Raw genomic sequence first — 24,037 nt, 5'->3', positions numbered from 1 at the left:
TTTGAGCTTTGGTAGGACTGGAAATGCATTCATTATAGAACCCTAATTCTATTTATTTCTTATCTGTTATTAAATTTTTTTTAAGATGGGGTGGGAAGCTGAGAAATAGGGGCATTGATCCAGGGTTTATATGTTCTGGGTTTAATTTTATCATTTTTTTTTAAGGTGCTTGCTTTTTGTTAGTGAGAGAATGAAAATGATTTTTTTAAAATTTCCCCATTGTCGTTCCATGTTAGCTATTATTATAATTTTACAGCATTGCATATTATTTCTCCACATGTGGTTAGTGCTGATAATCCTGCTGCTGCTATAAAACCAGGAATGTTCAGCAGAAATGAAAGCACAATTGGGTGATCCTCTCTGTTCCTCCTTCTCCTCCCCTAGAAAATTGAAATAAGTCCTAGAACACTGGTAATTAATAAGAGGGTATGTGTGTGTGTGTGTCTGTGTGTGTGTGTGTGTGTGTGTGTGTGTGTGTTATAGGGTGTAATCTGGCTACAGTCTACCTAGGTAAGGAGGCAGGTAAATAATTCAGTTCAATTAGAAAAGCATATTCAAATAATCATGTCACTGGCTTCCTCAAACTATTCCATCAAAAATCCTACCATAATGAATTCTGATAGGACTTTTCTGGCTAATGCATTTGAATTAAGTTTTGTGATAGCTCATATAGCATATTGAGGTTTTAAAACAGCAATTCTCTGTTCTACCTGGTTGTGTTGGTTTTGCTTATCAGGTTCCTAGGGTTTGTCTACAAATGTACTAGAGTCGTCGGGCATTTGGATGGGCATTTGGCTTTACGAATTGACGCTCATTATGCCTGGCAAAGTGTGTAAGCCTGGTGGTCCCATGTTCTGTAAACCTTTTTCTTGATTGCAACAGTGTAGTCACTGAACAGCATAAAGTCAAATGAGAATAAATGGCAAGAATATGTTCTATTTTATTCTTCTTAGGTTAAGTAGTAAAACGAGGAGCTATTGATGTGGCTTTAATTAGTCCTCTAAGAGTTGGGTGTTTTATAGAGGTAGAAAGGTCATTATTTTGGGTCTCTGGGAGCAAAACCATTATTTTAAAAAACTATGTGTAGTTTTCCTCTTTTTTTTTTTTTTTTTTTTTTTTTAAATGATGCAACTTGTGCTTTCCTTGATATTGGTCTGATATATTACCTCAAGCTTGGAGGAGGGAGATTTACATTTTGAGAATTGGTTTGAAGAGGCAACACATGAAGTACTGTCAGTGAATAAACAAAGGAATTGGAGAAGTTGCTTCGGCTTCCCTAGTATCCAACGTGAGCACCCATTGCCTGTTTTTTAACTGAGCAGTGATACTTTTTCATCTCAAGACTGTTTACCTGCTCGATGTTCTTTCTTGTTTAGCACAAAGTGCTGACATGAAAATGAGGTGGTTGGAGTTATTCTTTTGCCCACTTACAATAGAAACGACCTGGTGGAAGCACAGCCTGAGTTTCCATCGCTCAGTTAGTTCGTCAGGAAGATGTTAATGTGTTTTGCTTATCACCCCCATTAACAGGGATAACTGAACTTGGGCTATGGCAGTGGTCGGCAAACTCATTAGTCAACAGAGTGTGGCTCGTGAGCCACAGTTTGCTGACCATTGGGCTATGGTGTGAATATTTTGCTTAGGTTTAATTAATATTCTGTTACCTGTATGACAGCCAGTGAACTTCAGCCACTGACATGGGTGATGTATTCAAATCATGTCCTGTGTGCATTTCTAATTTTCAGTGATAACAGGCGTTATAGGAATTTTTGAAATTGCATCGTTTGGGGTCAGAAGTGAACTTTCATGGTTCTTGCCTTTTTTCCCTTAGTGCTCTCATTACCCCAGATTTCGATGGTACATATTTATAAAGTATAATTGTCTTTATTGGCCTCCTATCTTCCCAACATACATGCTCTCCTATGCAGATTTCTCATACTTTTTCATAGTACTTAGGGTTTTTATATGACAAAAGCTGTTATTATATATAATTTGATTATTTCTATGAACATTCCTAACTCTCAAAAATGTGAGATAAACCCTAGCAGGATTGGCTCAGTGGATTGAGCATTGGTCTGCAAACTGAAGGGTCTCAGGTTCAATTCTGGTCAAGGTCACATGTCCGGGTTGTGGGCTCGATCCCCAGTGGGGGGCACGCAAGAGGCAGGTGATCAATGATTCTCGTTATTGATGTTTCTATCTCTCTCTCCTTCTTCCTCCCTGAAATCAATAATAATAATAAAAAAAAGTAGACAAGCAAAATTATATGTAATTCCTGGGGATATAATGTATCAAAATAAATAAGTAAAACTGTTGGGATATTCCCACTTAAAAATAAGTATAAGATGCCAGTAATAAACATAATGGCATTTTTTTTTCTGATGCATTTCTGAAGTAGATAATATTACTGCTGCATTGATGTTTTGGTATTTGCTGGTCTGTATGTGGTGTGCCGGGTAGATTTGCTGATGCTCTCGGGTCTGGCTGCTGGCTGACTGTCCCTACATTCCCCAGGTTGCTCCCAGCACTGGGAATTCTTGCTATTCATTTTGCTATTCCTATGACACTGTGGTTTGGTCACCAAAGACTTAAGCTGCCTCCTGGTTTTTGTAGCCAGCTGCCCCTTTTCTGTTAACAGAGTGTCTACTTTCTGATGTCAGAGCCCCAGACACCTCCAGACAGTCTGTTTTATTTCCCTGGCTTAGGCTAGCAGCTAGCAGAATGCCAGGATGCCAAGGATGCAAATACACCTTGTATAGGAAAGGCAGTGGCTGAAGTTCTAAGCTCTACTGATGGTCCTTTGTGATAGTCACACCACTCCTGAAATACCATTTCAAGCTCCCCCTCTCTCACTTTGGTCAAGGAATTGAGCAGTTATTTCTAGCAGCAGCAGCAGCAGCATTATTATCATTATTATCACATCATTATAGTTTATATTTTATACTTACTTATTTTATTTCATGACTATATATTTTTTGTTTTGTTAAAAGGGATTATGGAATGATCATTATATGTGAGATTACCTCATTATTTTGAGTATGTTATTTATAACAAATTCCAAGCCAGTTTTGTCATAATATATGAAGTGTTTGCTTATTTTTCATGCCTGTGTAGAAGGTCTTCCGACTGAAGATATAAAGCATATCCTGGAGAAGGTATTATCAGAATGGAAGAATGTATCTCAGCATTTGGAGGATCTGGCAAGAAAGATTCAGCTCCAGGAAGATATAAACACTTACTTTAAGCAACTCGATGAGCTTGACAGGACCATAAAGACAAAGGAGGAGTGGCTGAAACATGCCCCCTCTTCAGCATCCCCCCAGCAGGCCTTACGGAGTGCGAAGGTAAAGAGACACCATCCATCCGGGATACGAAAGAATTCTGTGCCCAGTCCTGTATTGAAAGGAATGCTCCTTGTTTCAGGACCGTTAGGTTAATTCTGCTCTGATCAGCTTTCTGCAAGGACGTTCATCCTCCGGTGAGTGATGTGACCCGATTTTTCTCGTCCACAGCGGGAACTGACCAATCTCCTTGGCCTCCACCCCAGAATGGAAACGGTGCGTGCCAGCTGCGCAGCCCTCAAGTCCAGGCCTTCTGCCCCTGATTTTGTCCAGCAGGGCTTTGAACGCCTCCTGGGCCGCTACCAGTCTGTGCAGCAGGATTTAGAGGATCGTCAGCAACAGCTGGAGAACGGTAAACATGCTGTCTCCTCCATCGCCTCCCTGTTCGCCCTAATTTAAAAGTGACTCCCAGTGTTTGGACCTTGAGCACCTTTGCTTGCTTTGTAGGACATGCGCTCTGTTTTCCTCTGTGCCTGCTACTGTTCCAGGTCAGAAAGCATATCCAGGCTATTTCCTGGATTCGCAATTGTTTGTGAAAATACAAACGGCTTTCACCTGCTCTAAAATCTTGTGGTAATGGGGAATAGTGATTTTACGGCTTTTATTAAAGGGTGCTGTTTCTCTCTTTCCTTTAAGGAGGTCGGTCAATAACATTACTAAGGGCTAAAGAGAATGGTAAACTTACTTTCATTTGCTCAAGATGATTCAGGTTTTAACAGTGCCATCTTCTTTTCTAAAAGAAATCATGTTCCCATTTTGAAGTCTGAAAGAGTTTTTACTTTTAGAGTAAACCTGGTTTTGGCAAGTTAACCATTAAAAGTTTTGAGAGTGTATTCCTCATGTTATATATTTTTCTCCTTAGCTATTGTTTCAGTCAGAAATTGTGTTGCATTAGGTAATGTTATGGGTGGTGCATGTTGAACAGCTGCACACTTAGCCTTACCCTTACCTGCAGCAATTGCAGATTGTGTACTGGCGAGCAACTGTGTCACATGCCCTTCTTCCCGGAAAGGCATTCGGACACCATACTCTTCGTTCATAGAATTCGGTTAACCTGGAATGTGAAATGTTTGATGCTACCTCTTTTTAAATTTACTGTTACAAAACATGCTTTCATTTAAAAAAATATAGATTTTATTGATTTTCCACAGAGAGGAAGGAAGAGGGATAGAGAGTTAGAAATGTCGATGAGAGAGAAACATCGACCAGCTGTCTCCTGTACACCCCCTGCCAGGGATGTGCCTGCAACCAATGTACATACCCTTGACTGGAATTGAACCTGGGACCTTTCAATCCTCAGGCCGACGATCTATCCACTGAGCCAAACCGGTTTTGGCCATGCTTTCATTTTTGACAAGGATCCCTAGGCAATTGAAATGTTTAGTTACTTAAAAATTCAATTTACTTTTTTTTCCCCCCCGGGTTTTTCATTGTGGTAAAATAAATGGAACATTAAGTTGACCACTTGTACCATTTTTAAGAGTAGAGTTCAGTAGTATTAAATATACTCACATTGTTGTGCAACCAATCTCCAGAGCTCATTTCAAACTGAACAAGAGTTCCTCCATTTCCCCCTTGCTCTAGCCTCTGGCAACCACCATTCTACTTTCAGTTTCAAAGAGTTTGACTGCTCTAGATTCCTCATGTAAGTGGAATCGTGTAGTCTTTGTTTTCTTGTGACTGGCTTATTTTGCTTAGTGTAAGATTCTCTAAGTTCATCTATGCCGTAGCATGTGTCAGAATTCCCTTCCTTTTTTAAGGCTGAGTAATATTCCATTGTGTGTATGCACTACATTTTGCTCACCCATTCATTTGTTGATGGGGATTTGGGTGTTTTCACCTTTTGCCGGTTCTGAGTAATGCTGCTAGGTTTACTTTTGCTGCTAGCTTGTTTGACCACTTTGTGCTTCAAATAAGTTTACTCCTTTCCACACAAGTGTTGCTTGTCTGTGGTTTTTACATTTGCGGGTGCAGTAGACTTCATGCCAGTTGGCGTTTGCAGTCATTATTTCTCGGGGTGCCTGCAGCAGCCTGGCTGTGGTGTCCCATATAACATCCACCACTCTGCAATGGTAGTCAGTCTGCACATTGTGCTTAGAGGAAGACTGGCTGAAGGGATCTTTGTTTTCTTTTGTTCTTTGTATAGCTACTGGGGAAAAAGAGATTATGTGAGACAAAGAAACATTATAGTACCATCTTTAGAGAGACATTTCATCATGACAAAATAAAGAAAAATGATAGTGGGTTAGTTAATATTTCAAACATCAACATCCGTAGGAATGATGTCACTATCTGACTCTCAGAGATGCCAGTGGAATGCCAGTAGCTAACAGAGACTCTTTTTAATTTTTTAACTTCTTTTGTACTAGAATTTCCTTATTATATACAGAAGATTAACGTTATATACTGTAATAGTAGGCTTCTAGCATTGTTTTCTCAAATGAAGTATTTTTAAATGAACAGAAATGAAGAGCCAACCTGGACATGCGTATTTGGAAACGTTGAAAACTCTGAAAGATATGCTAAGTGATTTAGAAAGTAAGGCCCAGACATCGTTGGATAATATGAATGAACCTGCAGAGGTGGAGAAGGCACTGCAAGAAAAAAAGGTAATATATATTTTAGGTCTTAGAAATCTATAGTCACTTCTAATATGTCACATATTTTGAAATATATTTTCCAACTATTTAGTTATTTTAAAATATATATATATATTTTATTGATTTTTTACAGAGAGGAAGGGAGAGGGATAGAGAGTTAGAAATATCAATGAGAGAGAAACATCGATCAGCTGCCTCCTGCACAGCTCCTACTGGGGATGTGCCCACAACCAAGATACATGCCCTTTACCGGAATCGAACCTGGGACCCTTCAGTCCGAAGGTCGACAGGCTCTATCCACTGAGCCAAACCAGTTAGGGCTATTTTTCAACTCTTTAAAAAACATTGGTCACTTTTGGTCATAATTGGTCAAAAATTTCTTACAATTGGAAGCTACTATAATGTGGCACCTTAGCTAAAAGAAAAGATAATGATATTAAATATTTTAATATATAGAATCAAACTATATTTTCTTCTATTGTAATTAGCTTAAAATTCTCAACCTATTTATAATCTACTAAAATATGTATATTTTACAAAATGAACAATATCAATTAAATTGAAGTGTTGTACTTTTTTTATGCTGAGGAACAATGCTTCTCTGGTCATTTAGGATACATGGCTCTGAACCATTTCATCAGATAAAGTAGCCAGAGTGAGCCCCATACCCTGGGCCCTCACTGGGTGTGTTATTATAGAGGTTTTTAGTGTAGAGAATGTACTACACTACACTACATGTACACTCACCCACATACAACTCATGAAGGGAAAGCTTTAACTTTTCTGATTTGTGCTTTTTTTTATGATTTTTTCACAGTTTTTGAAAAATATATTTTTATTGATTTTAGAGAGGAAGGGAGAGGGGTAGAGAGTTAGAAACATCAATGATGAGAGATAATCATCAACCACCTGCCTCCTGCATACCCCCTACTACGGATCAAACCAGTAACCAGGCATGTGCCCTGACTGGGAATCTAACTGTGACCTCCTGGTTCGGAGGTCAGTGCTCTACCACTGAGCCACGCTGGTTGGACCACAGTTTTGTGTGTGTTTTTTTTAAAATTTTTAAAAATTTTTATTCAATGCTTTTTAAAGATGACTTTTTAACTGTTTATAGCTCACATTATTACATCTGTGCAGGAAAATCATTGTGCATATTGTTAATCTTTTAAATTTTTCTTCCAGGTTCTTGAAGAAATCCTTGAGGATAAAAAACCTATGTTATTTAAACTTGCAGAAGAAACAAAGGCTTTGGAGAAAAATGTTTCTCCAGATGTAGGAAAAATGTATAATCAAGAATGTAATGATGTTCAAGGAAAGTGGAACAAAGCGAAGGTCAAGGTTTCCAAAGATCTGCATTTGCTTGAAGAAATTATCCCCAAACTGAGAGCTTTTGAGGTAAATCTAGAGGCTATTAGGAGTTTATGCTTATTCCAGGGTAAAATAATAGTTACCATGTAAGATTCAAATATCTATTTTTGAGTATTTTGCATTCTTTCTGGTGCCACGTTTATTATGTACTTAAGTTGGGATTTATAACTTGCCTACCAAAGCTGTTTGTTTACTGTGCTAAAGAACACAAAGATAAGAGAAAATTACTTAAAAATGGTCAAAACAATGTTTCAGGGATGAGGAGCTCGCTTGGTAGACAGACTGGTGACTAGATTGCAGGGATAATTCAGAGTGCTTGAAGTTTCCTGGGTAGCAGCAGATACCTGAGTCTTTGAGGCTGTGTTTTTTTGTTTTGTTTTGTTTTGTTTTTTTAAGGTTTTAGATATTTGGAATTGAAAAATCTGAACAAGACCCTCAACAGAGAGTATCAGATTAGAAAAGCAGGTAGTTTGAGGTGCACAAAATTCAGAAATGGGATCCTTTGCTATGTATGAAAATGTCTACAGATGAAGAAGCAAAGATAAAACCCCAGAGGAAAGGATACATGTGAGGACATAGGAGAAAGTGATAAAAGTCAATGTCAGAATATTAACACTTTGCCTGTGAGGAAGGTGGAGAAGTAGAGTTTCCAAAACTCCTAGGTTTGCAATGGAAAATATCTGCTTGAAGAGTGATCCCATCATACTCACCCCCCACAGGCTCTGTGTCCTCCTGAGGCCTCCTTACCTGTGTCTTCAGTGGATGTTTTTTTTGCACTTAGTATCTCACAATGTACTTCTAGAACAGAGCCTGACTCAGAGAAGGTACTCAATTAATACTTCCAATGCCTGCAATGAGATCAATACTAGGGGGTTTAGCCATGGAAATTATATATATATATATATATATATATATATATATATATATATATATATATATCCCAAGAGAAAATATGTAAGATATTATGTATATTTATATATTTGGATCTAGATCCCAAGAGAATTTGTGTTAAAGGTGTTAAAAAAGTGAGAAGATTAAAAATGAAGAAAAAATTATTGAGAATGATGTTTTAAAAATTAAAATCAGAGGACATGTATTAGAAGGTGGGGAAGGCTTACAGATGAATGTGAAAGGATCCAGAATGATGAGACAATTGTGACCATTGAACTTGGAGGGAAGCTCTTTGGCCCAAGAACCAATGGACAAGTCCAGTGAATGACGAGGAGGAGAGTAAAGATGGCCAGTAAATGACAAGGAGAATAAAGATGGCAAGGTGTGTGTGTGTGTGCGTGTGCGTGTGGTGGTGGTGGTGGAAAGAAGTGGTTTTCTGGAAGTGTAAGTTGTAGTTCTATACTGAGATGCCATTAGAGCAAACCTGTAGTTGCCAACTGGTGTGCTGCAAGAATTCTTTTCCCTTAGACAGTCAAGTAAAAAAAAAAAAAATAAATAAATAATAATAATAATAGCCAACACAGCAATAGCTGTCCAGTGTATATTTTTTGGTGTCCCACCAAAGCTTAGTAATTAATTTATGTGTTCCATGATATGAAGAAGGTTAAAATTGCTGGATTAAATCATTCATTTTGCACAAGAGTGTGTTATGCATAGCTTAGTATTTTTGACTCATTTCACATTGTGAGTGGATCCACTTCCCCTCCACTGTCTTCAGTTATAATTCTTTCCAGCTTTAAAAACCAGAATTACCCTTATTCACAATTCTAAAATTTTTGGGTGGTATCCAAGCATTGGATTATCAGTGGTTCTTAGCCAGGGGTGATTTTGCCCCCTAGAGAACTTCTGTTATTGCTTCCAGACAGTTTGTTTGCTGCAACATGGGGGAAGGGAGGGTGCTGTTGGCTCTAGTGGTAGGGACCTGGGCTGCAGGTGAACATCCTATAGTGCCCAGGACAGTAGTGCCAGTGTTGAGCAATGCTGGATTAAGTCTTTCCCATCTTTTCAAAAGAGCATTGCTTTGTTTTCAAATTTTAATCTGAGATATAGTTCGTGAGATTCATAGGTGAAGAATAATCCAGAGGTTAATCTCCTTTTGACTTTTAAAAGTGTATTACAGGGAGAGGGAAATTCAGGGTGTGGGGAGGGTAAGTAGGGAGAGATTAAAGAAAGAATTTTCCATGCATATATGCATAAACCATGGACACAGACAATAGTGTGGTGAAGGCCTGGGGGGAGGTGGGGAGCAGGGGCTGAGTGGGGTGGAGGGGATCAATGAGAAAAAAGGGGGACATGTGTAACATTTTCAACAGTAAAGATAAAATTTAAAAAGCTACATTATAGGGTTAGCTAGATGTGTGCCAACATTTTAATGTGGAATTTAAAAATAATACATGTTCTTCAAAACACAGAAGAGAGTCCTGTGGTTATAGTAATCCAGCTTTTGGCTTTAGTGTGTTGTTACTGATATAGCAAATTTAGGCCCTTCAAGTGACCAGCTGGAGTGCATGCCATATTTATTCCCATGGAAAATATCCCGCATCAAACACATGCCTCTTGGTAATCAGATTTTTTATTTTTACAATAGCAGATTTGTAATATCCAGTTATTTTTAGCTTACTTTTTGTGTCCCAACTACAAGATTGTTGACAGTGTGTGTATTACCTAATTATACAACTTTCTTATTGAAATACACATTTTTAAATTCTAAGGAACACTTTATTTGCTTTGAATGAATTGGTTGTTACTTAACTACTTAGGGAATTCACTTAGGGAAACTTTTAATTTCCACCACCCCAAAGATAATTACAATAAATATTCATTTTGAGGTTAGCTTTCATTTCCCCCTTTTAATGACCTGATTTGTAATATTTTAGGCATTTTAGTTCTATTTGTCTTTGAGCAGTGAAGCACAGTAGGTTTTTGATTCAATTTATGGTAAGGTTTCCTAGGAACGCAGTGGATGACTTGTTTATTATGAAAATGCATTTTAAGTTATATAAGTAATGAATGAATAACGCTCATTGAAGAAACTGAATAACAGAGAAGTATTTAGAGTTTGCACTTAGAGTTCCCTTTCTGGCCCAATACCATTTCCTTTCCTGGAGGCAGCTAACATTAGCATTGATCCTTGATGGAGGTTAATGTATTCAAAGTAAAAAAGGAAAGTTCATGAATATTATTAATTTGAATTGTTCTTTTTCCCCATTCATTGAAACAACTGATATTGAACTTCATGGGTGGCATTGAAAAAGATAGTACTCAAATGCATGAGCTTCCAGTATGAATTTTCGTTACTCAAAATAATAAAGCCTCATTGAAATGCCTTTTGTTGAAATGTTGACAGCATTCTCCCAGCTATTGCTTACTTTTTCCCTACCATCTGATAATACATGTAGAGTTTGTATTATCTGTTTATGTGCAAATTTTAGTTTTCTGTTGTTTTTGTCGGCAAATAGTGTTTTCCTCATGTGCCTACATTTCCTTTGTCTACATGGCTGGTTCCTTTTGCACAGACAGAGAATGGGCCTGCCCACTCTAAGTCAGCGATTTTCAACCTTTTTCATCTCATGGCAAACAAACTAATGACTAAAATTCTGTTGCACACCAAACAATATATTCTATTTTTGGTCAGTCGGACAAAAAAAAGTTATAATTTTGATTCATTCACACTGGATGGCTGTTGTTGTGTGTGCTGTTGTCATTTTTAATTTGGCAATCTAAGGGAAAAGAGGTCAGTTCTCCGGACTTAATTGTCAGGTAGTGCTTGTTTTAAACATTCTTGAGGGAGGCATACCGGTTGAAAATGGCTATTCTACAGTATAGTATTATGCTCAAATACATTCCCAAATTTTTCTTTTTCATCTATTCTATGCCAAAGTAGTGACCTCAGTTCCTGTAATTAAGAGTTAAAATGTTAATTGGTGCATTTAAAATGACCTCATGGAAAGTCCTCCTACTCCTACTTGGCAGCAAAACATTTAAAAAATACACACAAAAGATATATTTTTTTTATTACTGATTTTTCTGACAAGATTTCCTTATGAGTTATGGCAATTAAATACTATACAGTCCTGAGGCTGCTCATCCCCAGCAATATATTTGATTCAGGGGCTGAAAGTTGCTTCTTGTTATTCCTTTCCGCCTTTGAAGATCTCCTGCATTGTGGTGTAGCTGTGGGGTCATGAAACCATCCTCAAGGCCCACACAAACAAAACTCGGCCTTTACTTCCCCACCTCTCCTGCCTCTTTGGACCCACCTAAAATTCTCCTCTGTGAGCTGAGCTGGGTCAGGAGACAATGTGGTGGTTTCAAAGACCACACTGGACAATGGCCTTTCTCTGGAAATGCCCCTTACTTGCTGGGAATTGACATCCTCCTCAGCTCATACCCATCCTTTAAGAATAAGCTGCTTCTACAAGCAATCTTTTTTTTTTTTTTTTTAAATATATATTTATTGATTTTTTACAGAGAGAAAGGGAAAGGGATAGAAAGTTAGAAACATCGATGAGAGAGAAACATCAATCAGCTGCCTCCTGCATACTTCCCACTGGGGATGTGCCTGCAACCAAGGTACATGCCCTTGACCGGAATCGAACCTGGGACTTTCAGTCTGCAGACCGACGCTCTATCCACTGAGCCAAATGGGTTAGGGTTCTACAAGCAATCTTTTCTTGCTTACCACAGCCCCCACAGCTGTCTTCCCTTCTCCAGTGATTCTCTGTTGTTGACACCTTCAGAATACACCTTACACCATCTCAGGCCAGCCTTTATTACAGCCTTTATTACGGCTAGACCTGTCCTCCCACAAGGCATGCCTTTTTTGAGGATAGATAGCAACCTTGTCTGGCCTCCGGCCAGGAAGCAGGTGTGCATGTAACTACTTTGAAGGCACCTTCAGACATCTTAGCCATTGTTCCTCTCAAGTGAGGATGGATCTGTAAAATCTAAATGTTTGGTTGCCCTAAATGGCAGGACACCTGTGTAGTTGCCCAGTTTCCTCAGTGGCTGAACAGGCACAGGCACACAGTAAACAGACTACATGCTGTGCTCTGACCCAGAGGGTGGAGGGGCCGTGCTGGTGCTCTGAGACATGCAGAAGCAGGCTCCGACATCGCTTTGGGAAGCATTTTAGGGTAAAACACAATGCTAACTACTTCCGCAGGGTAATGCGCAGTATGGCTGATTTAACTCTCTCTAGATAATATATAAATGAAATAATTATTTCAGAAGGTTTTCCCCCTCATTTTGAATACATTTTACTTCATTTTACTGATGCATTCTAAACCTTACATTTAGGAACTTTGTTAGTTTCAGATAAGAAATGTAGCAATGTCATGGCTAGTCTTCCCCACGAAATGAGGTCACAACATTTGTGTTTTAGAGGTTAATGAATATTATAAAAGCAAATAAAATAGAAGTCTTCTTACCTTAAATTACTGTTTTAATTCGGGTTTCACAAAAATTTTCCCCCCTATGTCTTGGCTTAGAAATTTACTGCTTAAAAGCTGCGGAGACTACAAAAGATGGGGGAGGAGCAAAGGAAAATGCCAAGAATTTCGCTGTAAACAAAATCTCAGGGCGGTGGCTGTGTACCTTGGAATCTCACTGTCTTCCATCCAGAGTTGCCAAGCTTCAGAGTTCCTCCGCCCTTGGCTCCGGGGCTGGGCTGGGAGAGGCCGGGCTGGGCTGGGAGAGGCCGTGCCAGGGGAAAGGGATTGTTTCAGTGACCTCACATTCCTTTCCCCTGACCCACAGCAGGTGTTGCCCATCCACATGCTTACAGGTCCCTGCTTTTGAGCAGTAATGGTCATTGTAGAATTTTGGCCATCCTAAACCAGAATATTGGATGCTTTGCTTTTCAACACTACCATATTAATCATTCTATATCTGAGAATTTGTGAGTATAAATAGGAGTGGGGAAATGGCTGCTCTAGATAGTGCTTACAGTTTACATGTCTTATTATAGAGTTTAAAAAATTTTCAATTACTGTTTATATTCCATATTATTCTGTATTAGATCCAGGTGTACAGCAGTGGTTAGACAATCATATACTTTACACAGTAGTCCCCCTGATTTTTCAAGTACCCACCTGGCACCATACATAGTTATTACAATATTATTTGACTATATTCTCTATGTTGTAATTTACATCCCTATGACTAGTCTCTGTGACTTCCAATTTGTATTTCTTAATCCCTTCACCCCTTTCATCTGCCAGCCCCCTCCCCTCTGTCAACCATCAGTCTATTCTCTGTATCTATGAGTCTGGTTCTATTTTGCTTGTTTATTTTTTTCTTTAGATTCCATATATAAGTGAAATCATAGGTATTTGTCTTACTCTGTCTGACTTATTTCACATAGCATAATACCCATTATTATTATATATATTCCATATATAAGTGAAATCATAGGTATTTGTCTTACTCTGTCTGACTTATTTCACATAGCATATTACGCATTATCACAAAAGGTAAGATTTCATTGTTGTTTTTTTATGACTGAGTAGTATTACATTATGCATATGCACCACAACTTTTTTATCCACTGATATGGGCACTTTGGGTTGCTTCCATATCTTGCCTATTGTCAATAATGCAGTTTACAATTTTTTGCATATGCAGTAATGATAGACATTTATTTTAGAAATGCACTAATAACGTTTTCAAAGGACTGAGGTCCCCAAAGAAGATAGAAATTAGAAATTGCCTAATTTAAGATATATATTCATATATTCATTGGCTCAATGAATATGTTCACATTTTTAAAATATATATATTTTATTGAATTTTTATAGCTAGGAAAGGAGAGGGATAGAGAGTTAGAAACATTGATGAGAGAGAAATATTGATCAGCTGCCTCCTCCACATCCCCCACTGGGGATATGCCCCAAACCAAGGTATGTGCCCTTGACCGGAATTCAACTTGGGGCCTTTCAGTCTGAAGGCCGATGCTCTACCCACTGAGCCAAACCGGTTGAGGCAATATGTTTGTATTCTTCAAGTGGATGGAGGTGGAGAAACATTCAATTCTGGTGCATTAGAAGCTCACAGTGCATCAGTGCAGTGATGTTTAACGACAGAAACTGCATGTTAGTGCTTTCACTGTCTAGGTCACTTCTTTACTGAATGATTGAATGAAAGGTGAGGTGACTTTTGGTATTTCTAAAAAAATATTTTTATTGACTTTTAGAGAGAGAGGGAGAGAGAGGGAAAGAGAAACATCAATGTGACAGCAGAACATCTATGATAGGCTGCCTCCTGCTCAACCACACCTGGGATGAAGCCTGCAATCCAGCCATGTGCCCTGGCTCAGAACCGAACTAGCCACCTTTCAGTGAACAGGATGATGCCCAACCAATTGAGCCAAACCAGCCAGGGCTTGATATTTTTTTAAATCACAGGGGACGTTATTACAAGTGAAGTGAGACAATGTTTTTCTTCCAAGGAAAGAGGAGCCGCTGGAGGACGGAGCAGAGCTCCCTCTCTGGTGTTAGCAGCTGGTCTTAGTGACCCTCCCCCTGGTGTGGCTGGCAGGGGCAGTTACGGGACGCTGCTCCAGGCATTTTTAACATTGGACCTTTCCTCATTTATCTGGCTTCCTTCTGCTGAGCTGGATTCAGTTCTTCAAACTGTTATTTTTTGAACAGTTACTTTTCAACAGTTATATGACAGGATAAGCATTCATGTCAGCAGCAAGTTAAAAACATTAAACACCCGTAAGGAAACATGTTCTCACCCTTGCTTATTCCTGTGGAGTGTCCACTGGGAATCAACACCAGAGTTTGGACATGGTAACTCTTATGGGGCTAATCTTGGTCCTAAAGCACTTAGTGTTGTAAATCTTAGTAATAATAGCTGCCATTTACTGCACCCCAGCTCTGTACTTGCGCAGACATTATGTTTTCCAAGAAAATTTCAGGCAAGGTATTTGTTATTTTTTCCCAGAGGCTTCTGAGGCTCAAAGAAGAGAAATTAGAAAGTTGCTGAGTTTGGTGTTCAGACCTTAGTCTTCCTCTTCCTGGGGGCACGCTGTCTCCTAGGACTGAGGATGGTGGGGAGACTTGTGGGGCTCTTGGTTGTGAAAACAGCTTTTCAGATGCCTGTCTGTGATCAGTTGGCCTGCATGGCTGGTGTCTATTGCTTCCCTCTTTCTTTTCCCTCATAGTGAAGGGTAAGCAAGGACAGGCGTGTGTGAATTGGGTGTCTTCACATGGTCTGTGTGTGAGAGAGAGGGAGGAAGGGTGGGGATTGATGCCATAAAACTTCCCTCATGCCAACAACAGGTATCGTGGAGGCCACTTGCTCCAGTCAAGGCTGACGGTGACTAAAACTTCCTTGCAGCATAATGCTTTCGTGAAAATGTCAAAAAGCCTTGGCTCAGGAGACTATCAGTTTCCTTATTCAAAACTTGATTTATTGACTTGTCAGTTATATGGCAATAGAGCTGCTGCTAACTCTTAAAAAGTTCGGAATGGAGATTGACAGTGCCAGAAGTGGCAGCTACTTAAGTGGGCAGGTCGAATTCTTCATGAACTCTATAAGAGTTTCATACTTTTCTTTCTTCTTATTTTTTAGATTTTTAAAAATGTATTTCAGAGAGAAAGGGAAAGGGAGAGAGAGTTGGAAATATCATCGGCTGCCTCCTGCACACCCCACACTGGGGATCGAGCCTACAACCCAGGCATATGTCCCGACCCGGAATCCAACCCTGACCTCCTGGTTCATAGGTTGATTCTCAATCACTGAGTCATGCTGGCTGGACTCTCACTTTTTGCACTTTTGTCTTCTTGCACACCCCACCGCTACTTGTCCTGACCATGTCTTCTGTGGTAAGATCTTCAGATGCTGGAGTCAATAAAAGAAGAGTTACATCACCAAAGCAAATAATAGCAAAGAGTAAGAGTAGCATGGGCCTATGGAACAGGGGCAGGCTGGCAAAAGAACAGAGGGAAAGGGAACTGTGGAAGGTGCACAGTGGGATGAAAAGGGCTTTCGAAGCCGTGAATGGAAAATGGAGGAGGTGGTTGTGCAGGTGGCATAATATTAATAGAGCCAGAAAGGCCTCAGCATATCGGCACGTGTTGCTTTCCATCTTCATCAGAGAATGGCCCTGCAAACTAGAAAGTGTGGAATAGTCATTACTGAGAGTGCATTAGAGCCTGAATTCTGAGTTAGATGGAAAAACCACACGGAACCTTCAGAAGCCTAAATCTGCAGCCCAAGTCACCTGGGATTTTTACCCAGGGTTTCAAGGTCACATCATGTATTTTGTGAGAAATTACCGAGAAATTACCAGAAAAATGGAGATAGATGAAAGTCCTAATTAAAGGGGAGCATTTTTTAGAAGATAAAGACCTGAAGTAAGATGGATATTGGTTCTTGGCTGTAGATAAATGACCAACCAGAGGTCTTATATGTGCTTGGCAAAGGCTGTGTGGTTGCCAGGAATCAACATGGACACCACTAATAAGCCTTGTCCAGACTCATTTCCTTTAAGGACTGATTTTCTTTAATTTTTTTTTTTTCTTGGAAAAGGGATATTAGATTATTTGAATCACAGACTCAGAGCCACATTTCATGTTAGCTCATGTAGTTCAAATAATGCTACAAACCATCATTTTTGACAAGCCTAGATTTCAGTACAGTATTTGAGGAAGTCTCTTATGACCTTATGAGAGGGAGATGGAAAGTCAATTGGATGCTAGTATTAGGTTGACTCCTATGTTTTGAAAAGTAATCTGGAAATTTGTTGAATAATGAATGGCATGGTGTCCTCACAGGGGAATGCTCAGATAGGCACTGCCATTGTCTTTATTTTTTACCTGAGGAAACCCAACTATCCGCCCCCCCCCCCAAAAAAAAAAAAAAAATCAACAGAAAAGGAATACTTCACTCTCAGATTTACAAATAAGAGAGACCTGGGAAAGTTAGCTGATATGAAAGTAGAGAGGCTAGCCTGGCTGGTGTGGCTCAGTAGTTCAGTAGTGGAGCTTCGACTTATGAACCTATGAATCAGTGTGGGGCATGCAGGAGGCAGCCAACCAACGATTCTCTCTCATCATTGGTGTTTCTCTCTCTCCCTCTCCTTTCATCTCTGAAATCAATAAAAATACCTTTTAAAAAATAAAGTAGAGAGACTAAAAATTCAAATAATTTTGTGAGCTAACAAGGCAAAGTTTATTGTTTGTAAATATCAACTCCTAATTGTAAGCAATACGAGATAAGGGAAATGCAATTTTGTGGAAGTTATGGGAATTTTGGAGTTTGAGTTAACCATACTCTTGTGAAGAATATGGCTATAAACAATCAAATAAATGACATAAGAAACAAAACAACTCTAGGAAAATTAAACTTAAAGAATTTTAGATGGCATTTCATGAATGTAATTATCTGCGGTCAAATACCAGTTAGCTCCCTTTGTTGTCATTCAACCCTACATTGTAAGAATACTCAGCTCTGTGTGGCATACCTACTGTAAGGATATTGAAAAGTTGATGTAGTTTCCAGAACATGTCGATCCGAGTGGGGAGTGCAATACTTGGATATCATGTCCTAGAGCCACCCTGGAAGGAACTGGGGATGTTTAACCAATGGGAGACTAAGAGGAGCAATGGTGGTTGCCTTCAAATCTGAAAGTATTTTTTGAACAGGATAGAAAACTTATATTTATCCCAGGTTTGGATGAGAAACAAAGAATCAGAGAAGGTGCAAGGAAACAAAGCCAGCTTAATACTAAGGAAATTAAGAAGTCAGACTGATGGATGGTGTTGTGGGACGCCTTGGAAGGAAATGACCATTACTTTTCTCTAGTGGTAGAGATCAAGTTGAACCTACGGACTTGCGTTCTTTAAGGGCCACTCCCAATGTTGCTGTCTCTAGAGTCTCTTTCCCTCCGCAAAACATTTCCTTTCTTATCTGTTTTAGACCTCTCAGCACCATACACAGCATCGGCTATTGTGGGTGTTAGTACGTTGTGGATGAAAGCATGGAGCTGGGCAGCGGACAGTCCTGGGCTCTCAGATAATAGCGTCCAGCAGAACTAAGAACAACCTGTTTCATTCCCTCTTTATTTATTTCTGCTTTGAGTAGCTAACCATAGAAGAAAATTTGTTCTAAACTGTGGAAGAACAAAAGATATTTCGCTGTTTATACCGAGAAAAGCATTTGCCCCCCCTGTAATTTGAGGTTTTAATCCTAGATACTGCTGACATTGAGGCAAAATAGCTTGGTTTGTTGGGGGATGTTTTGAAATTTTTAGAATGGCCAGGAAACTGTCAAATCATGGGGGATCAAGTTATTCATGAAGAAAAATCATTATTTATAGAATTGGAATATTAAAAAAAGAAATAAGTAAATGAAAATGATGCTATCAAAGTTTTGAACAATTGTCTTTTTCTCCCAGTAGCAATAGATTTTGAGCTGCAGTAGGTTGGATATCACTGAGTAATATCCCCCTTTGTTATTGTGTTCCATAGACTGATTCGAAAATCATTGAGAAGTGGATGGAGGGTGCGAAAGACTTCTTAATGGAAGAGCAGGCTGTCCCAGGAGATGATGAAGGGCTACAAAGGCAGCTTGACCAATGCTCGGTGAGTCCTGCTGACCTAGGGGACCTGCCCTTATAAATAACATGTTCTTTTCCTTTATTGTTTGCAGCTATTATTAACATGGTTAGAATAGGACATGCCAGCACACGGAGATAAAATATCTTTCATTATAAAGTTTTTTTGCTTTAGAGTTAATAAAAAGCGACTCATTATTTATATTTTATTTTTGGCCACGATTATAGAAATTTGGATAGAGAGAATAAGAGCTGTCGTTTTATGCCATGATGACAATCTTAGTGTCACAATCACCAACTGCATATTGCTCTTATTGTGCCACATGGTGAAGCATTAAGAAAAACATACTTAATAGTTGAAATTTCCCAGTAATACTGCATACAGCTTAAATTTGGTGAAATCATTAGGCTTCTCTAAATTCATTAAAAGTGCTATACCCTGTCGAAACTGATTTGGCTCAGTGGATAGAGCGTCGACCTGCAGACTCAAGGGTCCCGAGTTCGATTCTGGTCAAGAGCATATATCTTGGTTGTGGGCACATCCCCAGTGGGGGGTGTGTAGGAGGCAGCTGATTGATGTTTCTCTCTCATTGATTTTTCTGACTCTCTGTCTCTCTCCCTTCCTTTCTGTAAAAAATTAATAATATATATATATTTTTAAAAAGTGCTATATCCTGCTGAGAATCAAGTATTTCCTATCTAATTTGGCAGATGTCTATATGAAGTACCCAGGTGAAATGAATTTCTTGGGTACAGTATTTCTGAAGCAGTTGAACTTTTGAGTCCCAACCATTCTGTTCTTACACTATTTGCAGGGATAAAAGCAAAACTATAATTATGGCATACACTTCTATGGAAATGAACTCAACTATGTCTTAATTTGTATGTTCAGGCTTTTGTTAAAGAAATAGATACAGTTGAATCATCGCTGAAAAACATGAAGGAAGTAGAGACACACCTTCAAAGTTGTCCAGTTTCTGGAATCAAAACCTGGGTGCAGACCAAACTGGTTGACTACCAAACCCAACTGGAGAAATATAGCAAGGAGGTAAGTTTTTCAGCTTTACTGTCTGTGTTTTTCAAGAGGTAGATGCCATTGACAACAGTGATTGTTATGGCCCATACAGTCTGAAAACCAGAGAGCATACTGATTGTCCAATTTGGCTCCTCAGGGGGAATGAGCTTGTTGTGCTTAGCAAACTGAAAGGATTGAAATAATGGTAGAGGGAGCAGCCTCATCGCCATGTCTGAATTTGCCCATGTTTAGTGTTTTACCATGCTTGCTTTCTCATTTTCTCCCCTGATCTCTCTAAATGCACACATGCATACATACATACATGTATATTTCTTTTGTTTTTGGTTAAAAATGTACCTTGGACAAGGATTTGAAAATATCCTCACACTTCGCACCTCAGTGAGGACGCTGTTACACAAAACCACCACACCATGACCACACTTAAAAGGCAGTTAATAGTATCTTCCTACTAAAAGCCTGGGTGGCCCTCTGGCTGTCAGGGATGGTCGCGTGCACCGTGGGCGCGCAGGTGAGCGGGGCCGGGCTGGCCGCTGAGCGCGAGGGCGCCGGAGGGGGGTGGACGGGAGGCGCATCGGGGAGTCACCCCACGGGGCTGCGGGCCCCAGGACTAAACATCAGGGCAAAGGGCACCCCCTACTCCACCTTCCATCACCACCTCCACCTCCCCCCGGGGGAAATGAGATTCAGCTCCCGTGTTGGGATACACCTGGGGCAGGGAGCCACCCACACGCCACGTCCACCCCCCAGCCTTGACCTGCGGTAGGGACATGTCACAAACCCCCCCGGGTCACTGCCTGGTGCCCCACCCTGAGCTGCACCCCACAATGGAGCAGTGACCTCGCGCCCCGATGACGGAGACAGAGCGTGGAACCCTGGTAGCCGGGCAACCCCTGCCCCACCACAAACCCCTACCCGCTCCTGCTGGAGCAGTCGTGGATGGAGTTGTCCCTATCGAAGAGACATGTTTTGTTGTTTTCGGCAGTCCCCGTGCTGCGACCGGCCAGAGGGCGGCCGTGGCAGCGCTTTCCGCCGCTGCTGCCGCTGCCTCCGCAAGCGGTCCGGCGCCTTTGGCCATTCTCTCAATCCAACCCGAGAGGTAACCCCGGGCGGCCCAGGGCGGCTTGGTTTCCTTAGAGCCAGGCCATCACTCTCATCCCCCTCACCAGCCCCCTGACCCAGGGCACCAGCTTAGGGTTAGAGGTAACCCAGGGGAGCTCAGGGCGGTTTGGCTCCTCAGGGGGAATGAGCTTGTCGTGCTTAGCGAAGAGCAAGAAAGGCACTGCAGCTGGGATTGAGTGAGCCAGGGAGGCAGTGGGCTGGAGAAGGGTGAGCTGTGAGGTGGGATGGGAGTTGGGGATGGGCTGTTTATGGCCTTGGAGACAAAGGCGGGGGATTCTGTTTCAAGGATAACGTCACACAGAAGGCAACTTGTAGAGTTTTGAACAGGGAAGTGACATGTGACAGATCACTCTGGATTCATCTGGACAGGCAAGATGCTATTGCAGCCTTAGGAGAGAGAGCATGGCTCCTGCACTGGGGAGATGGTGGTGGAGGCCATGAGAAATGTTAGGTGTGGACTGTGGTTTGTAAGTAGAGATGAGAGTCTGGTAATGGCCTGCAAGTGTGATATTCGAAAAAGTGAACCGTCAAGGACAGGCTAGGGATTTTGCAAAAACGTTCACTTTGTGTGAATGGTGGCGCCATTTACTGAAATGGTGAAGACTCCAGGAGCAGAAGCTTTTGCTGGAGCAGGTGTCATGATGATTTCCATCTGGAAGGGTTCAAGTCCAGATCCATGGTAGACATGCAGGTGGAGTTCCTTGGCACTTACCTCTGGAAAGAGGAAGGGGCAGAGGCCAAGGACGCTGAGAAGGGAAGGTCGGCCAGAGGAGAAACGCCCGGAGAGTGTGAGGCCCTGGAGGCGGTGGAGAAAGCTTCCCACAGAGCCTGGCGCTGCGGATTGCTGAGGCCGATGGGAACTGAAAAACAAGCTCTAGACTTGTCAAATGGAGGCTTTTAAAGACCCAGAGAAACGGGGTGGGCGAGGGGCATGGGCATCCAAAGGGATGCTTTTGTAATTTGTAAAAGTAAGAGATACCTACTACAGGATATTTGCATGCTGGAAAGAAGGACCTCGCCTAGGAGGAGAAATAATGATGCAGAAGAGATTGAGGGAACATCATTTCTGAAGTGAAGTCTGTGATTATGTGTGAGAAGGAATGAAATTTACTCTCTAAGCGAAAGAATTGCTGATGCAGTGCTTCTCCCTGGTAATGGAAGGGAAAGGGACTATACTGACTGCTTCTCTTTTGTTAGTGAAACAGCAGCAGAGTGAGGAAAGGAGAGAAAATGTGAAACACAGGAATATCTCACAGACAGTCCTGTGGGTAGTAGATCTGTTAATACAGTGTTTTTTTTGGTTAGTGTTTATATAAAAATTTTATATTGCATCTTTGAGTAATTTTTTTTCTAATGGTGAGGAGCCAGGAAGGTGATGGATACATACATACATATAGACATAGACATTCAGTTCTATTATATGTCTGTCTCTATCTCCCTATCCACCTATTATACCACACATATGACAGTATAGAATTAGTTGTGAGTTATTACTGGTTTAAAACATGAAACTGAATGTATGGGACATTTTTAAGTATCCTCAGCAGCAGGCATTTCTCCAGACTATTGCATTTCACTGAGTCCTAAAAAGGTTGAAGAACTTTGAGATAAGCATAAATGCTGCCAAATTTTTATTTTGCTAAGAAGGGACAGGCATATGAAATCAACCAACAAGCAAAAAACAGTCTATGTCATCTATTCTACCTAGCCAGGATCTCATGAAAGAAAGAACACTATAATACCAGAAAATAGAAAATTGATAATTTCAGGGAGTTAATTACAATTTTGAGCTTTGCTCTTTCTGAAAAGTTTGCTAGTGTCTTTATTTATATATATTTTTATTTTTTCATTTCTCTATGGATCCATGAAAATTATATAACTAACTAATGTCCAGAAACTAGCAAAGAGAATGTTCTGGAAGCGGTGCCCAAGAACTGTGGTGTGTGTGTGTGTGTGTGTGTGTGTGTGTGTGTGTGTGAAGCTGATCAGATTAAACTGTTGATCAGGCAGGCTTGGGCCAGGGCTGTGTGTATTGCTGGCAGCAGGATCCTAGCGTACCAGACTGGCCTGAGAGCAAAGCTCCTGTTTGACTCCTTTCTATGTTTATGACTGTGATCCTGATGGAGAGTGGGGACAGGAAAGCCGCTAAGCTGTGCCCTTTAGTCTCGTGAGAGCCATCTATTTCTGTCCTGGCCGTTGGTGACTATCAGCTGCGCAGCCAAGCAGCCCTGGCAGGTGATGCTGCCGTGAGGTTGAACTTGGGGGGGCTGGTGGATAGCGAGTGAGCATGGTCTCTGTGGCCGGCATCTCTCCCCTAGTAAGAATGAATTTGCAGTTGGAGGAGCTCTTGGGAAATATTTTAGGTTTCTCTGAAATTTTTAAGTTATTGAACCAAGTTGAGAAAAACACCTATTTTCTCATAACATTTTTGTGTCTCTGTGGAATATGAAAGTATAGTAAATTATCAAAATAAAAAATGCGTAGAACAGTATTTTATGAACATCGTTAGTAACAGCTTCCTCTTCTATGCTTTTAAAGTTAAAATTGTTACAGCGAATCCTGTTAAAAAGGAGAAAGTGGATATTTTGGTTGCATTTTTTTTCTACAATAAACAATGCTACAGTAAAATCCCTTATGACATGTGCTTTTATTGCTTATAACATGTGCTTTTAGGTTAGATTCCTTAATTTGGGAAGTTATGCATTTAAAAAATTATAATAGACTAGAGGCCTAATGCACGAAATTCATGCAAGAGTAGGTCTTTCTTCCCCTGGCTGCTGGCATCAGCTTCCCTCTGGCACTCAGGACCCAGGCTTCCCTCCAGCCATGGCAAGCAGGTTGTGTCTCTCATAACCTGACTTTGTCTGGAAGGATTTCTGGTCTCATTAGCATATTGTGCTTTGATTATTATAGATAAGTCCAGATTAGATTAATATCCAAAATGTGAACTAGAATCACAGTTATCATTATTGTTTTCATTATTGCTTATATTTTCACAGCATCAGCAGAAAGTGTATAAAAGCTTTCATCTGAATTTTAACCGTAAAAGTCTTTG

The 24,037-nt window shown here is 40.4% G+C and overlaps 1 protein-coding gene across 5 annotated transcripts in view; it reads left to right on the top strand.

Moving 5' to 3' along the window:
- Nucleotides 1–24,037, top strand: part of UTRN (utrophin) — a gene marked incomplete at its 3' end in the record, with an annotated part of 411,728 nt that overhangs the window by 133,271 nt on the left and 254,420 nt on the right. For all 5 annotated transcript variants that reach the window (XM_084889907.1, XM_084889908.1, XM_084889909.1 and 2 more), the window contains 6 exons: nt 3,115–3,344; nt 3,513–3,693; nt 5,805–5,950; nt 7,127–7,339; nt 18,742–18,855; nt 19,720–19,875. In XM_084889907.1, the coding sequence (XP_084746033.1) occupies nt 3,115–3,344; nt 3,513–3,693; nt 5,805–5,950; nt 7,127–7,339; nt 18,742–18,855; nt 19,720–19,875 (1,040 nt within the window). The remainder of the gene's footprint in view (nt 1–3,114; nt 3,345–3,512; nt 3,694–5,804; nt 5,951–7,126; nt 7,340–18,741; nt 18,856–19,719; nt 19,876–24,037) is intronic.

The sequence above is a fragment of the Pipistrellus hanaki genome, assembly GCF_964339955.1.
Source record: "Pipistrellus hanaki genome assembly, chromosome: 7".
Taxonomy (NCBI): domain Eukaryota; kingdom Metazoa; phylum Chordata; class Mammalia; order Chiroptera; family Vespertilionidae; genus Pipistrellus; species Pipistrellus hanaki.
This window is presented reverse-complemented; position numbering and strand designations above follow the sequence as displayed.